At 41.6% G+C, this 15170-nt stretch overlaps 1 protein-coding gene across 3 annotated transcripts in view; it reads right to left on the reverse strand.

Moving 5' to 3' along the window:
- SMURF1 (SMAD specific E3 ubiquitin protein ligase 1) overlaps window positions 1-15170 on the reverse strand; it is a 48218-nt gene that overhangs the window by 4244 nt on the left and 28804 nt on the right. For 2 of the 3 annotated variants that reach the window (XM_061599252.1, XM_061599250.1), the window contains 8 exons: window positions 13927-14128; window positions 12450-12553; window positions 9304-9418; window positions 6962-7140; window positions 4867-5004; window positions 3530-3650; window positions 2758-2959; window positions 2247-2331 (listed from right to left, as the gene is read on the reverse strand). In XM_061599252.1, coding sequence (XP_061455236.1) covers window positions 2247-2331; window positions 2758-2959; window positions 3530-3650; window positions 4867-5004; window positions 6962-7140; window positions 9304-9418; window positions 12450-12553; window positions 13927-14128 — 1146 coding nt within the window. The remainder of the gene's footprint in view (window positions 1-2246; window positions 2332-2757; window positions 2960-3529; window positions 3651-4866; window positions 5005-6961; window positions 7141-9303; window positions 9419-12449; window positions 12554-13926; window positions 14129-15170) is intronic. The other variant, XM_061599251.1, reaches the window with a different exon arrangement.

Consider the following 15170-nt stretch of genomic DNA (forward strand, 5'->3'; position numbering starts at 1 on the left):
GAATGTCTTTGTCTGGCACCTAAAAGTTGGCAATAATGGCACCAGGTGTCTATCTCTGGGAAAGGCCTCCACTGAAAAGGCCTGTTCTCGTGGTGCCACCCTCCGCACTTCTCTCAGAGGGGCACACAAAGAAGATGGATATGAACCAGGTCCAGGTAGGTTCATGACAGAACTAAACATACAAAGAGAATTTAAGCGTTTTGATACAAGCTCTGTTGTTCTCATTTTAAAAACCAGTTCTTGGAATTCTTCTGCTGAGACAGCTTTTGCATAATACACTCAACTATCGAGTGCAATAGCTAACACATCAAAAGCATGAAATAGGTATTTTGCCAAAGTAGTAATGTTCGCTGGGGAATTGCCAAGGGTTATAGGAAGAATAAAGACATACTACTTTGCAGAAAAAACAACTGTAAGAAGGGACTGAACAATGTGTCAGCCACAGTCATATCATACCAATTCTCCGGGATTTGCACTAGCTGCCTATACACTTGTGGGCCCAATTCAAGGTCTTTGCACTGATTTATAAAGCCCTGAATGACCTGGGGTGACATTGCTAGAAGGAGCGCCTTTCCCTCAACCTGCCAGCCCAGGTCTTGCTGTCAGCAGAGATGGCTCTTCTGGTGGCGCTGCCAGCAGACATGGCCAGTCAGGTGGTAACTCAAGGCAGAGCATTCTTGGAGCTAGTTTCCCCTTTCATGGAACTGCCTCCCCTTGGAGGTGTGTCAACCAACTTTATCACCAACTCAAGATGCACCTACTCCCCCTTTGGGTGATCTGGGTGTTTTGGTTGGGCCATCAGCATCTGCTGCACTGCTATCGGGAAATGTACATTTAGGACTTTGCCTAATGTATAATAGTTAATGGTTTTATGGCTAGTATTTTAATTGTTTTATTTATGCACTGTATTGTGAACTGCCCTGTGATCCTAACCTAACGGATGAAGGTTGGTCTATAAATGAACTAAATGGTTCATCACACCTCCTTAGATGTTGCTGAACTACCTCCCACCTGCCATACAAAACAATCCATAGCTCCTGCTCCTCACTTATATTCTTAAGCCATCTCCCTCTCCCTTAAAAGACTGGCAAAGACATGGCCGTCATCTCTGTTTTTACTGTATACAGTTTGATATATATGTTTGAAATGGTACATAAACAATCAACAACAGAAGGAACCTCCCAGCTACGGTCTGAACAGGTGCAAGGAGGGAGTTACAACAACTGCATAGTGAGCACTGTTTTATTTTTATTTTAAAAAAAGACTCTTTTGTCAGGAAAAATACCATCCTTCACTAAAAATTATTTTTGAAGCACTTCCAGGACCACAGAAATTGAAAGAGCTGATGACACAACAAGAGACTGGCTAGTAATAAGCAGGGCGGCATCTTTGCATCAAAAGGGAGGTTGTTGAGAATGGACACCCTGCTTTCCATACAACAATATTTATTTATTTATTTATTTATTATTAGATTTATATCACACCCTCCCAGTAATAGCCCACGGCATGCCATTTGTGACTTAAGACTCATTACTGAGAGGTGCCACACTCCAAACTGTATAGTGCTTGGCTTCAAATATCCACACATTTCCAAAAAGACACAACACGCATGAATTACAACATGGCAGTCTTCCTCAGCCTTGCCCACCAGATGTTTTGGCTACAAATCCCATCAATGTCAAAGCAGCAGTAGGGAGGGAGGGAGGGGAGGGAGGGAGGGGAGAGGAGGCTTTGGAGCAGAGTAGTGGAAGTTGAGGAGAAAGTTAAGTACCCACATCTGGCTGCTTCTCTGCTCTAAACTGAGCCCTTCAAAGCACCTTCTCTTAAAATATACACACAGAGGATTAGTTGTCACATGCATGAGTATACATCATTTAGTCAGGCCCTTGCATTTGCAAGTGTCAGTTAAAGCAAGAACATGCTTAGCCGGATGGGCTCTTTGCTCATGCAACTTCTACAATTAATTGCTTCTTTTTCTTCTATGCCATATAAAACATGGAATTGGTTTTCAGAATCCAGAGAGCTGCCTCCATTGTGCACGCACATTTTAACTGCATTTTGCTGTATGTAAATAAGATTTAACTTTCAAGAAAAAATAACTCCAATTTAACTTCCATTCCAAGCACCTAATATGCTACAACGCAATTTACTGTCTGTAAAGGCTTGCCATTTCATCTGGGCAGACACAAAAGCACATTCGCACGGGCACACGTCGCCACAGCTTGGCAGACACACAGCAGCCTTACCAAGTATGAGCTTTCGGAAGGTTGTCCGTATTTGCATCTATCAAATGGATAGTGAAGAGCCTGGGTCCTGCAGCGCCTGTAGAGCCTTGCAAACAGACATTCTAGTTAAGGCCCTTCAAGAACACAGTGATAAACACACTAGCCATTTCTCTGGCACACATACATTCTGCCATCAGCAAGGGAGGGAGTGGGAAGTCACAGATCGTATGTACGATGCGTGCGTGCATTCACACACACAGACCAATTAGCCTACAGAAACAAAATGGGAGTTAACCTACTCCCTTTGCCCCAAACCCTGGAAAGTCGCTGCCAGTTCAAGCAGACAGTACTGGGCTAGTACCAATGGCCTGACCCCAATATAAGGCAGTCCACTGTTACACGTGGAGCTCTGCATTTCTCAAATGGAAGATTTTATAATGGAGTTACAAAGAGGAAAATCATAAAGGGAGAACTGGACTGACTGGATGTCCTCTGGGCCAAGGGTGGTCAACTCAGCCTTCCTACCAGTCACCTTGCAAAGCCTTGAAGCCCTGAAGTGGAACCCGCGTGGATCCCGTCACAAACTGCAGCAGCCTCGCTCTTCTTTCCTCATCAAAGGCTTCCACTGCTTGCCAGAACCACTTGACAATATTGCTGTCCACCGTGCAATGCTTCAGTCGCGTGTTGGACTTCCAATCGCTCAAATCAATCTTATCCAAGCCACCTATTATGAGCTGATGGATCAAAAATGCACACTTTAAGGAGCAGAACATTTACAAAATGGGCTTTTGTGTGTGTGGGGGGGATCCATTTGCTATTATGTTGTTATGAAATTGTTCTTGCCATCGTCGATTTTGTGATGTATTGCTCTTCTCATCGTTGGAAGCTGCTCTGGGCATACTTTTTTTTCTGGAAAGGTGGCTTACAAATAAAGTGATGACGATGATGATATAGGACTATACATTCATACCTTCTGTCTCAGTGCACTCATGCTTACAATTAGCTACACACAAGTACAACGCTCCTTACTCACCGTGCACAGCATTTAATTCCACTGCACAGGAGCAACTTCATAGCTAAAACTGCACTGGGCTAAAGCCCCAGGAGCAAATTGAGGCTCCTGATCAAGACAATGTTCTTTAACATTAGTGAGGAGCAAAAAAACAAGCTTAATACAATCTAGTAGCTTCAGACCAACTAACATTCGGTATGGAAAGGGGGATGGGTTTTTTTTTAAAAAAAACAAGGCACTTTATGGTCACATTAACCACAAAATAATTTGAATGGAGAAAATGAAGCAATACCTCAAGCTCCTTCTGGTCAAAAGGCTTCAGTAGGTGTTGAGGAATAAGTTCATTAAAGCCTTTCTGAAGAGCCAGGAACTGGGCCTCAATTCCTCTCATGAACCGCCAGTTAACGTACAACCTGGGGGTAGGGGTGGGTGGAAGAATCCAAATTGAGAACTGTATTATGGGAGTGAAGAGTTCTCCAAGTGAAAAATGGGTACACTCGAGATATATTTTTTCCTAAGAACTCCAAAACAGGGAAGACTATGGGAGGAATTAACAATAGATTTCACACAGATTTGATCCCTACCATTGGTGGGAAACATGCCTGCCCATTCTCCAGCACCACTGGATCCCATGTGTCAGTGTAACTTTTTAAAAACAGATACAAGTGCAAGATAACAGTGCACTGTAGGCTAGATTATGCTGTCAATTCCCACTACACACAGGGGGCAGAATCTAAGTAAAGTTTGGCTAAGTTCAACGTACCGGGTTACGTTCAAGGTGCTGGTTTTGGTGTATAAAGCCCTATATAACTTGGGACCAAGATACCTGAAAGATTGTCTTACCCCTTATAAGCCCAGTCCATTACTGCATTCTGCAGGTGAGGGCCTCCTGCAGATTCCATCTTATCAGGAGGTCCGTTCTGCAGAACACAGGCAGTGGACCTTTAGTGTTTTGGCACCGACCCTTTGGAATTCCCTCCCCTTAAATATTAGACAGGCACCACCTCTGTTGTCTTTTCAGAGTCTATTGAAGACCTTCCTCTTTCAACAAGCCTTTTAAGTAGAGACCTTATCCCAGTCTGCATCTGTATTGGAATTGTTATTAGATGTTTTAGTGCTCTATCATCTGTTTGCTGCCCTGGGCAACAAACATTTATTTATAAATAAATAATCTAATCTTGCCCTTGACAAGTTACAAATTCTGTGATGAAGTAACAATCAAACAATGAGATGCTTATGACCGTGGGGAGAAAGAGGCAGGGCACATGAAAGGCATAGTCACAGAGAAGAACAGCGAGTGGTACAAACTGAGAACTCTTATCTGCAAAATGCGCTGCAGAACCCATCAAGACCACCTCTGGTTTATGCCTTTCAGTAGCAGCTGTGTGGCATTGGTCAGTATTGTCTTAAGAACTAGATGTCACAGGCCAACAGAAGATGCTAGGCATGTTTAACTACTAGCAGTGCACAAGCACAGACGTTGAAGAGATCAATGGATAACTTTAATCCCCGCCATTGCCATGCAGAACTCAAATGTTCTCAACGCACAAACTGACACGTCAAAAAGAGAGACTGCCGCTACCACCTCTACATTACGTGAGAGGAAAATTTCTCCTCTTCTGGCGGTACCTGACATATTCTTTCTTGTTCTCCTCTGTTACAGAAACATTTCTCCCATTTGGTTTGAGCTCATGTTGCAGAATCCTGCCAAAAGCACTGTGCTCCACGCAGAAAGTATGGTCCAGAACTGGAGTGATGTCATTTTCTCTGTCAACAATGCAAATAACATAAATCATTTCTGCACTTGCCAGGACATGCACAGCATTGCTTCTAACTAAACTGTCTCACAGGGTGAATCCAAACAGCATTTATTAGGAGTTTATCTATCATCTTTTACAATCAAACTCTGTCCCCACCCCAATGTGTCCAACTGATAAAGTATCTGCTGAATTTGAGGCACCCAATAGTTTAGTGGTTTGGTGCAACCTGCAAGACTGCTACCAGCAACTAGCATTGGGGGAACTCCTAACCAGCCCCATGACTTTTGCACTTTCTAACATCTATATGCAACTGCTGGGAAAGGTCATTTGAGGATTCAGTATGCTGATACCACCCAGTGCTCACTCTCTCCATTCCATCTGAATCGGGCACGGCCATACAGGTGCCATTATGTGCAGGCAGGAGTGGACTGGATGAGGACCAACAAACTGAAGCTGAATTCCAACAAGACAGAGTTGCTGTAGGTATATCTGGGATTTGGGGACAAGACCTGTTCTGGATTGCATCTCACTCCACCTGAAGGAGCAGGTGAATAGCCTGAGGGTACTCCTAGAACCATCATTGTTCCGAAAGACCTAAGTGGTTCATCAGCTACAGCATTTCCTGGACAGATATATCCTGGCCATGGGCATACATGTCCTGGCAACTTCTAGCTAGACTACTGTCATGTACTGCATGTGGGGCTATCCCTGAAGACAGTCTGGGAGCTGCAGATAGTGCAGAATGTAGCTGTAAATGTTGTGAGTAGTGTAGCAAAGAGGTCTGACATTCTGTAGGCTGCCTCTCTGCTACCAGGTCAGATTCAAGATGCTGGCATCAACATATAAAACCCTAAATGGCTTAGGATGCAAATGCTCAAAGGAGCAACTTTTCCCATATTTGTCAGCCCAGAGCTTGCGGGCAGCAGGGCTGGCTATTATTGTGCTCCAGTTAACATAAGTGGTCTGTTGTATCACTTGCAATCTCTGTGATGGTCCTCAGTTTATGGAGCTTCTCACGGGGGTTCAGGCATCCTCTTCCCTAATGTAGACAAAAAGGAATCTCTTCACACAGGCATTTGGAAGAGAAGTCTAAGTGGAACTGGGTGTTTTTTTAGAACCTCTGCTGACTGGTAGTCTGATCTGTTTGTTTCATGAGAATGTTGCTTTAACTTTCTCAGTAATGTTTTATGCTGTTATATTTTGTTTGAATTTGACACCACTCTTGGGTCCTAAGAGATGACATGCAATTTTATAAATATAATGTATAGAAAAACAAATGTGTAGTTTGGAAGGAGTGAAGCAGGAGTGATTTGCATGTTAAGAACGCAAGTGCCCTGCTGGATCAGGCCAGTGGCCCATCTAGTCCAGCATCCTGTTCTCACAGTGGCCAACCAGATGCCTACAGGAAGCCCACAAGCAGGACCTGCGTGCAACAGGGCTTGTCTCACTTGTGATCCTCGGCAACTGTCATTCAGAGGCATTCCACCTCCAACGCTGAAAGTAGTAGCCTTCATGGCTAGGAACCATTAATAGCCTCATTCCCCAGGAATTTTTCTAATTCTGCTTTAAACTGTCCAGTTTGGTGGCCCTCCTTCACTAAACCATTAACCCTGGCTTGTGAATCCAGTCAGTGAGGTTTATTTTGTTGCATGCCTAAAAATGGACTTTGTTATTTTACAGAAATCAGATCAATTCATTATCAATTTCATGAAATCAGAATTTAATCAACTAAAGGCAGTGGTTCTAACTGGGTGGAAGGAGTGCAGATATCCTATGTCAAACCACTGATATTCCACTAAAAATGGCTTCAAGTTTTGCTGGACAGCTCTATAAGTTCTTATGGGACTCTGCCCTTGCTACTGTAAAGAGCTATGCAGACAGTGACTACTATATGGAGCTGTTCCCCTTCACCCTAGTAAAAAACCTGTGTTTTTAATGGATTTCAACCATGTATCAATACTTACAAAATCCAAACTAAACTCTTGTGTAGTTCTGGATCAACTGATTCCAGATCAGATAATTGGATGGGTTTACCCAGCAGCTGTTTGTAGAAAGGAACTGTGAAACCCCCATTGATGTAGTGTCCATGGAACACAGCCAGACCCATGATCCGACCAACAAAGTGGAAGTAAGACAGATGATCCTACAAGAAACACCAAGAACAGAGATTCATTAAAGAGAAGCCCAATGCTGACATCTTGTGGCTAGATTTAAGCCTTCAGTCATTTCCTAATACAATGGAAGTTTTGTTTATTTTCTCATTCTGAAGGCTTGAGATCATTAATCAATGTGCACAGAATCCCTTCACCCTGCTAAATATGAGTTCACCTGGAAATACTTTTGATCTATTTCTCCTCTATCCCCCGTCTTTCCCTTACTCACTGACTGGTCATTCATTAATTCTGTAATTCATAAATGGATCCACTTTATTTCCCCAGAACCCCCTTGCTGTTTTCTCCCAGACCTGTCGCTTATGTACTGAATGTGCTCTCGTCCACTCTTTATCGGTCAAGACCTGGCGTTACCACTGACTTGGTTATTGCATGCGCCTCTTGTACTTGATGTGTATTTGTTAAAAATATCAATAAAAATAGGTGGGTTCAGAATAGGCTAGACAGAAATAATCTTGAGATGCCTGCCAAATTGTACTTCACATCAGATGATTAGCCACAAACATGGTGATTCATGTTAAAATCTAATGTATTTGAGCCAATGAGCTATAACCAGGCAATAAAATATGAGGAACAGCAACTTATGCCAAATCAATGGTTTGCTTGGGAAGGTCTTGTGACAATTTCTCTCAGTGCAGTTTACCTGCAACAAAATGCTGCAGTGTGGCATGTTCTTGTTCAGGGTTCAATGAAGCCAATGGTGCCCTTTTCCAAGATTCTCCATGCCAATCTGCTTCCCAAGTTTTCTATTCCCCCTGCAACAGATACTCCGTTTTCTATGGCCACTGAGTTTGCTCACTTCTTTTGTTTTGAGTCCCCCCCACTTAGGATTTTCCTAAAGTTTTGTGTACTTCTGCTAATCCTGAGGTTCTCCCGAGTCTTCCAATACTTCCCTCTTGTACACGAATGTGTTATTTGGACTACGTACAGATTGGCTCTTGGAGAAGGAGTTCTCTATCAGTATATAGGAATTTATTTCTATCATTCCCATTAATGTGTAATGCATTCAAAAACCATGAGCCACTCTTCCTTAGTTTGAAGACAAAATTAGGTAAAATTGCTGTGCTTTGACAATCACTTTCCAGGCAACTGACTGTTTGCTTGGGCAACAAACACCTGAACTTTGCAAGATTGAAAAATACAGGTTTTGGACAGGATGGAGAGGCTTTGGGGGTGCTGTTACAGTAATCAGTTCTGCAAGAGGGGAGAGTGTGGGTGTGGGAGGGGAGGAAAGGAGGGAAGTTGTTAACATGCAGTGGATCTTCTAAGAGGCAAACTATGCAATGAGTGCTTAGTGTGAAACTGACATAGTAATTAACAAGATGTTTAAATTATTTATTTAGTGGACAAGTTGAGGCTCTGCAAATAGGTCCATTATAAGTCACTGATGCTGTAATGTCCTCAGTTGTAGCAGACACACTTACCTTCACTTGCCTATTTGGGGTTTAACTGAAAAAGGAACAGAAATAGGTAGACACACATGATATAATAAGCAAGGGAAAACCTATTTGGCCACAACCATAGTCCTGTGCAAAGATTCAAACTGCATGTACACCAGGGAAATCGGAATCAGGCCAGCCTGTCCTGCCGCTTGCACATTCAATTTGATGCATAAAGGCCCCTGTTCCAACAGTGAACATAACGGATGTAGACCCCCACCTACGCAATAGGTACACCACAAAACCAAGGCACACAGCATGCATAGACTGGGCATATGTGCTCTAAGCATGACACTGAATGTGCAAACAGCAGGTGTGAGGGTGAGGGTCAGGGAGAGGCTGCCTCCCACAGGGCATACACTTTGAACATCTGCACAGGGCTTATGGCAGGATCCAAAGAGCTACTTAGATGCACCCTAGAGTTTGCACACCCCACAGTGAGCATGTTGACGTCCCCCCTGAATGGGAGAGTCTATGACGTACCAAGCTGCTTTTGAAACTCCACTTCAAAAGTGACTTGCCCTATTGCATAGGAGGCTGCTGTTTGAGCAACTTGAGTCTACAGTCACACTGGGCTCATGGAATCAGATGAGCTACTCTTTGGACCCCATACCAGTACCATGGTTTCAGAGAAGTTCCTTTTTCCATCACATCTTTAAGCAACACACTCAACTGCTCTGCTTTTAGAGTACTTACAGGATTGATAGAAGAGTCTGGATTTATTTGCAGCATATAAATGTTATCCGTGGAGTACTGGAAAAGTCCGTAATAAGGGTTCAGCATTTCATGACACAGTAGATACAACCACTCCCTGCCAGACAAGAGACAGGTGCTTCAGAAGAGGTAGGGGTGGGGTGAGGGTTAAAGCTTACCCCATCCAGTGACTTATGAACCTATTACTCATTTGGTACAGATCATGCCTTCCTCAAAAAAGAGGGAGGGGGAGGAATCTAGACTTGGGGAATGATACAAAGGTAAATTAGGACAAGACTATTCCTTTGATCAGCTTCTACTGGGAAGGGGTACAAACACTCATTTGTTTCGCAGAACTCTTTAGCTAACACCCAGTGCAACTATAGCATTAAAAAAAGTGGGCCATTTCCATTACCAAGCAGATAAAATCTTTATTGTTACGGTCAATGGCCAGCATAAAATAGAAATATAAAACTCTCAAACGAGAAGATTATCCTAATATACAGGAGAGTAAAATGCAATAAAATGGGATAATATAAAATAGGATAAGACTGTTAAAAGATATAAAATTCCAAGAGAAAGAAAAATTATGAGTAATGCTTTATTAATGCACCATCAGACACAAGGCATTTTTTAAAATCTGGTTTTACAGGCTGTGTTTGCACATAGCACTAGGGTAAGCAGGTGCAGACAGCTCAAGTGATCTTGCAGTGCTCCTCTGTTAGTCGGTGGGGAAACAAACCATAGAGTGACTGGCTCAGTGTTACGTCCAAACCAGCACTTGCTGTTTGTTTCTTCCCTTGGCTCCTTTTGTTTTGTCTTGGAAAGAAACAAATCCCAAGTGCTGGTTTGGACATAAAAGTGAGCCAGCTACTCCCCATGAAGTACGGGAGGACCACCAATGGCATCACCTGAGCTACGCACGCAACTCTAATAATAAGCCACACACCCTGGGTTAGGGTTATGTCCAATGTGGCCAAATACTGCTAGTGGGATTGTTGAAACGTAAAAAAGTACCTATCAGTATTTAATCACATTAATATTTATTTAATTTTAAGTAAATGGCTTGTATGATCTTTTAAGATTGTAGATTCTCCCAAAACAACTTATCATAGAAGAAATCAGACAAAAATAAGACAAAATGACTCCACAGTTAAAATATTAATGGTATCAGCTTCCCTGCAACCTTTTATAGCCATGCAAGTTTATGTAGGACGTGGCATAAGATTACAGGATAGAAAGCAGATCAGTATGTTTGAAAAGTATTGTCTTGCTAGAGGAAAGCTAGCTCCTAGAAAGCTACAGAGGAATGATTGCTATATACGTTACACCAAAATGGTTAAGCTAAATAAGCTTGATTAGAGTAGAAGACAACCGTATAATGGAAGTGTATATCATTTTGTATATATGTGTGTATCTGTCTTGGGATGTTTTTCTTCTTCAATGAGATATTTTCTTCTTCAGATGTTTTTACTGTCTGTAGCCAGTGGTCATTACAAAGCAGCTTACATATACAAAAAAACAAGATAACCCAAAAGTGAATTAAACATAGTTGTATCCTTACTCAGAATAGACCAATTATAGTCATTAATTTCAATGGATCTACAGTATATAGGTCTAACACTGGATACAACTCATAATTAACGTTGTAAACGTTCACAAATCATTGTATGTCAATCTCTCTCAACACCACACAAGAAAACCTCATCCCCAATAAGGTACTACTACAATTTCTGCAATATGAATTTTATCCAATGATCTAATTCTGTTTATCTGTAGATGTTGACTTGTAAATGCCACAATAAGAATATAAAATGACTCTCCAGACTGTCCTGATATGTGACTGGTGAAGAGGAAGCTGTTAAACAAGGGAAAATTAAATATATTTTACAGGAAGTTAGTTTCTGGAACTACTTTGGTGACTGAGTGTGAAAGTAGCTGGTGATAGTATGCTGAGAGTTATTACCTGGGGTAGCACAGTAGCTTTATTGCACAGAGTCAGTCCCCCTGAAGCTAAATGGAGGCATTTGAATAAACTATGCCAGAGGATTTAGCAATTGTCTAGACAGATGTTAAACACAGACGAGACAAACTCTTGCAACATGCCAGTGATGACAAGGGAGAGGTCAAAAGGGAAGAGCTCCCAGACAACAAGAATTTTGTGTAGGGAATTTAAAATTAGAGAATGTTGGTGGAGTTAGACAAAAGACAGTCTTACTCAGGGTGATTTTAGTCAGCCCTTGGAAGAGCTGCCAGACTCAGGAAATGATCACTCAGATGCAAGACACTGATGAGCACTGCAATAGGATCCCTGGATTATACACAGACCTATCATTGGAACCAGTGAAACACATAGGGTTGTATCCAAGTAATTTCTACCCATAGTAGACCCACTGAAATTAATGGACCTAAATTAGTGCTGCCCATTTCAGTAGGTCAGCTTTCAGTAGAACTTTGTTGGTCTTTATTGGTTATATCCAAGGTAGATGGAATAAGAGAATATAAAACGTCCTCAAAAACTGTTAGAACAACAGACTGTGGCATATACTTTTATAGGAACACATAGGACTCGATTTCCAACATCTTTCTGAAGCAGCTTGTTGCAATGTTCAAACCCAGACTAACTACTGATCATAACTATGGTTTACTAAAAAAAACTTTGGAAATGTCAACATGCTTTATATATATTTATGCTGCTTATTCTGCTTTTCCTCTTCCCCTTTTCCCGTTTTTCCTCAAATGATTTATAAGTTTTCCTTTATTATAAAATTGAAGTAAAGATTTTTTTAAAAAACGAAGTATGGTTTACTAAAACTAAGTTTAAACTACAGTTTATGAAGTTGGCTTCCTTTAGTAAACAAAGGTATGATTAATTTCTGTTTAGGGTTAGGATGCAATACTAAATTGTGGTTGATAAAAAACTTTCTCACAACTGTGCTGAAGGGAGGGGGGGACTACACAAGCCCAAGACCTACCCTTGTAACACTAAACCATGGAAAACCTGAGCACTATGTATGAACACATCCATCATTTGTTGGTTTGATAAAGAGCTTCCTTGAATTTTTATCTGCAATATTTGGAGCTCTCTGACAAGGTTCCCTTTGTATGTCATTTTAAAATACATGTCATTTTAAGAATTTGTCTTTTACCTTGCCACTCCACCATAATCCAAGCCTTCTTCTCCTCGAAACTTTACCATCAGCCTCTTCTTCAGATCTTTCGGCCTCATTTTCATTATCTGCCGATATGATTCCTGTATCAAGAAGCAGAAGTTCACTCTCAGGAAATTTAACACTTTTTCAACAGTAGTCACACATGTAGAAGAACCTTTTGACCATGGCTTATCTAGAGGTGTCATTCTTGCACCACTACTTAGATCATAACTGTTAGGATATTTTAGCTGTTTCTAGAATGGCCAACCTTCCTTGTTAAAGGAAACTTATAAACTTATCTCAAATTTAACCTCATTCATTTTAGGATTCATCTAACAGAATTCAGATTTTATCAGAAGTAACAGCATGGGTTGTACACCACATAAAGTTATGGAGGTGGAGAGGCAGGGGACAGTAATCAATAGCCAGAATCCAAAGAACTGCAAACCTAGCTCCACGTCTACAAGATTCTCTTGAACGGAAACTATCCTTTCCCATGGAGGGGATTTTTCAAAAGCAGTTTTGATATGTGATTCCAAAGTGTTTTGAGTGTGGTGGAGAGAAGGAAGAGTCACCCTCTTCCCCTACTTGGATACACTTACAGTAGTTCTCTGGATCCTGGCTAAGGTTCCAGGAAGAACACAGCGAGCCACAGAAAAGCAGTAACACCACCCAAATAGATTTCCTTTGAACATTTTATTAAACCAAATATTTACAACACTGATTTATGCTGAAAGAACTCCAAATTCTGAATTGTGAGAAGAAAAAAACATTTTCTACTGGAGAACTACATAAAAATGTTGAACAAAAAACAAGGTAAGATTAGTTAGGCAGCATTTGTTCTTCACAATTCAAATTATTATTCCCAGGGTGATAGCCAACATTTTGTGAACAGAATTCCCCTCCCTATCCTTCTTCTTGCAGCCTCTCAAATCTGCTCTAGAGAGTCCCCCAACTCTCAAAAGCAGATTTGGGGGTGTGCAGTGAGAAGGGGAAGTCCTGTTGTGTGAGCAGAAATTTGTTCCCCTCACTGATGGCCACTATTGGTGTTTAGAAAAGACAATAATGCTGGGAAACACAGAAGGGAGTAGAAAAAGAGGAAAGCCAAACAAGAGATGCATTGATTCCATAAAGGAAGCCACAGACCTGAACTTACAAGATCTGAACAGGGTGGTTTACAACAGATGCTATTGGAGGTTGCCGATTCATAGGGTCGCCAAAAGTCGTAACTGACTTGAAGGAACATAGCGACAACAACAAATTGCTACCCTGTGGGTCCACTGAAAAGGCAGAACATAAGTAAATGAAATGGTAGTATCACCTACCCATCTTTCTGGCTGGGATCTGCCATTCCTTCGGCCTCACAGGGGTAATGCCACATTATGACAAGCCACATTTGCAGAAATCCAGAGCCATTGCACATACGTACTGGAAAGGCTTAACCTCACACGATGTTAGACACAAATCTACATACCTCAAATATTTCTTCCCTCGATACTTCAATGCGGCAGTGTCCAGCTTGAGGCTGCTGGAGTGAAAGCTCATGCCTGAGGATCTTTAGTTTCTGGACCAAGTCTCGCTCATATCTCTGGGCAGGCAACTCCTCACTGTCTTCCAATGTTCCCTCACTCGGCACTGGCAAAGGTTGGTTGGGTTCTTTTAGTTGGCATTGGTGACTTGAAGAGGGAAAGAGGAGGAAAAGATTACTCTCAAAAGGCCAAGGGGGAAGGGGCAGCAATGCTGCAGTGGTAAGCCACATGGTCTCTTGACAACAGTATGTGAGGAAACAAGGGAGAGGGCCTTCTCAGTGGTGGCCCCCTAATCATGGAATGATTTTTCCGACGAGGTGCGTCTGGCGCCAACACTGTTATTTTTCGGCACCAGGTCAAGACTTTCCTCTTCTCCCAGGCATTTTAGCATGTGTTTAAAATTGTTTTTAAAATATGTTTTTAAATTGTGTATTTGTTTTAATGTTTTTGATTGCTGTAAACCGCCCAGAGAGCTTCGGCTATGGGGCGGTATACAAGAGCAATCAATCAATCAATCAATCAATCAATCAATCAATCAATCAATCAATCAATAAGATCAGACAAACATTTCACATCTTTAAAGAATTTACATGTGGAAACTGATTGTTCAAAGGTATAGTTTGTTGCAGCTAACAATGCTTCCTTTGGGATCTTAGACAAACTCATTTATCTTGGCATAAAGTTTACCCATATTTCAGCTTTCAAGATGATAGCAACATGCATCAAAGATTTCCACACCCCTTCCTATTTGCTAGTGCTTGTACCTCTTTACTAGGAATAACAGAACTTTGCTTCTCCAAGAGCAACTCCACTTTTAGGGCTACAGTCACTCTACAAAGATCCTCATCTAATACTCTGGACAAAAGGAGCTAATAAATTCAACACATTTCACTTGATTATGCAAGATGTAGGTTTGTACTTATTTCAAAGTCATAAATGTTCGTATGTCCACTATGGAACACAGAAGGAAGCAGTTAAATGATACTTCAACAGAAATTTTAAAAGTTTAAAAAACAATGCAATGGCTTTCATCAGACCAATGTATGTCCAAGACAACGTAAACAAGCTTTTGAGCTACACAAACTTTCTTTTTATTACACAATATAGACACACATCAGGGAGGAGCCACAGCTCATTGTGGAGCACCTGCTATAAGCAAAGACGATCCCACAATGCATCCCTGGCACCT

Source organism: Rhineura floridana, chromosome 17 (genome assembly GCF_030035675.1).
Source record: "Rhineura floridana isolate rRhiFlo1 chromosome 17, rRhiFlo1.hap2, whole genome shotgun sequence".
Classification (NCBI taxonomy): Eukaryota; Metazoa; Chordata; class Lepidosauria; order Squamata; family Rhineuridae; genus Rhineura; species Rhineura floridana.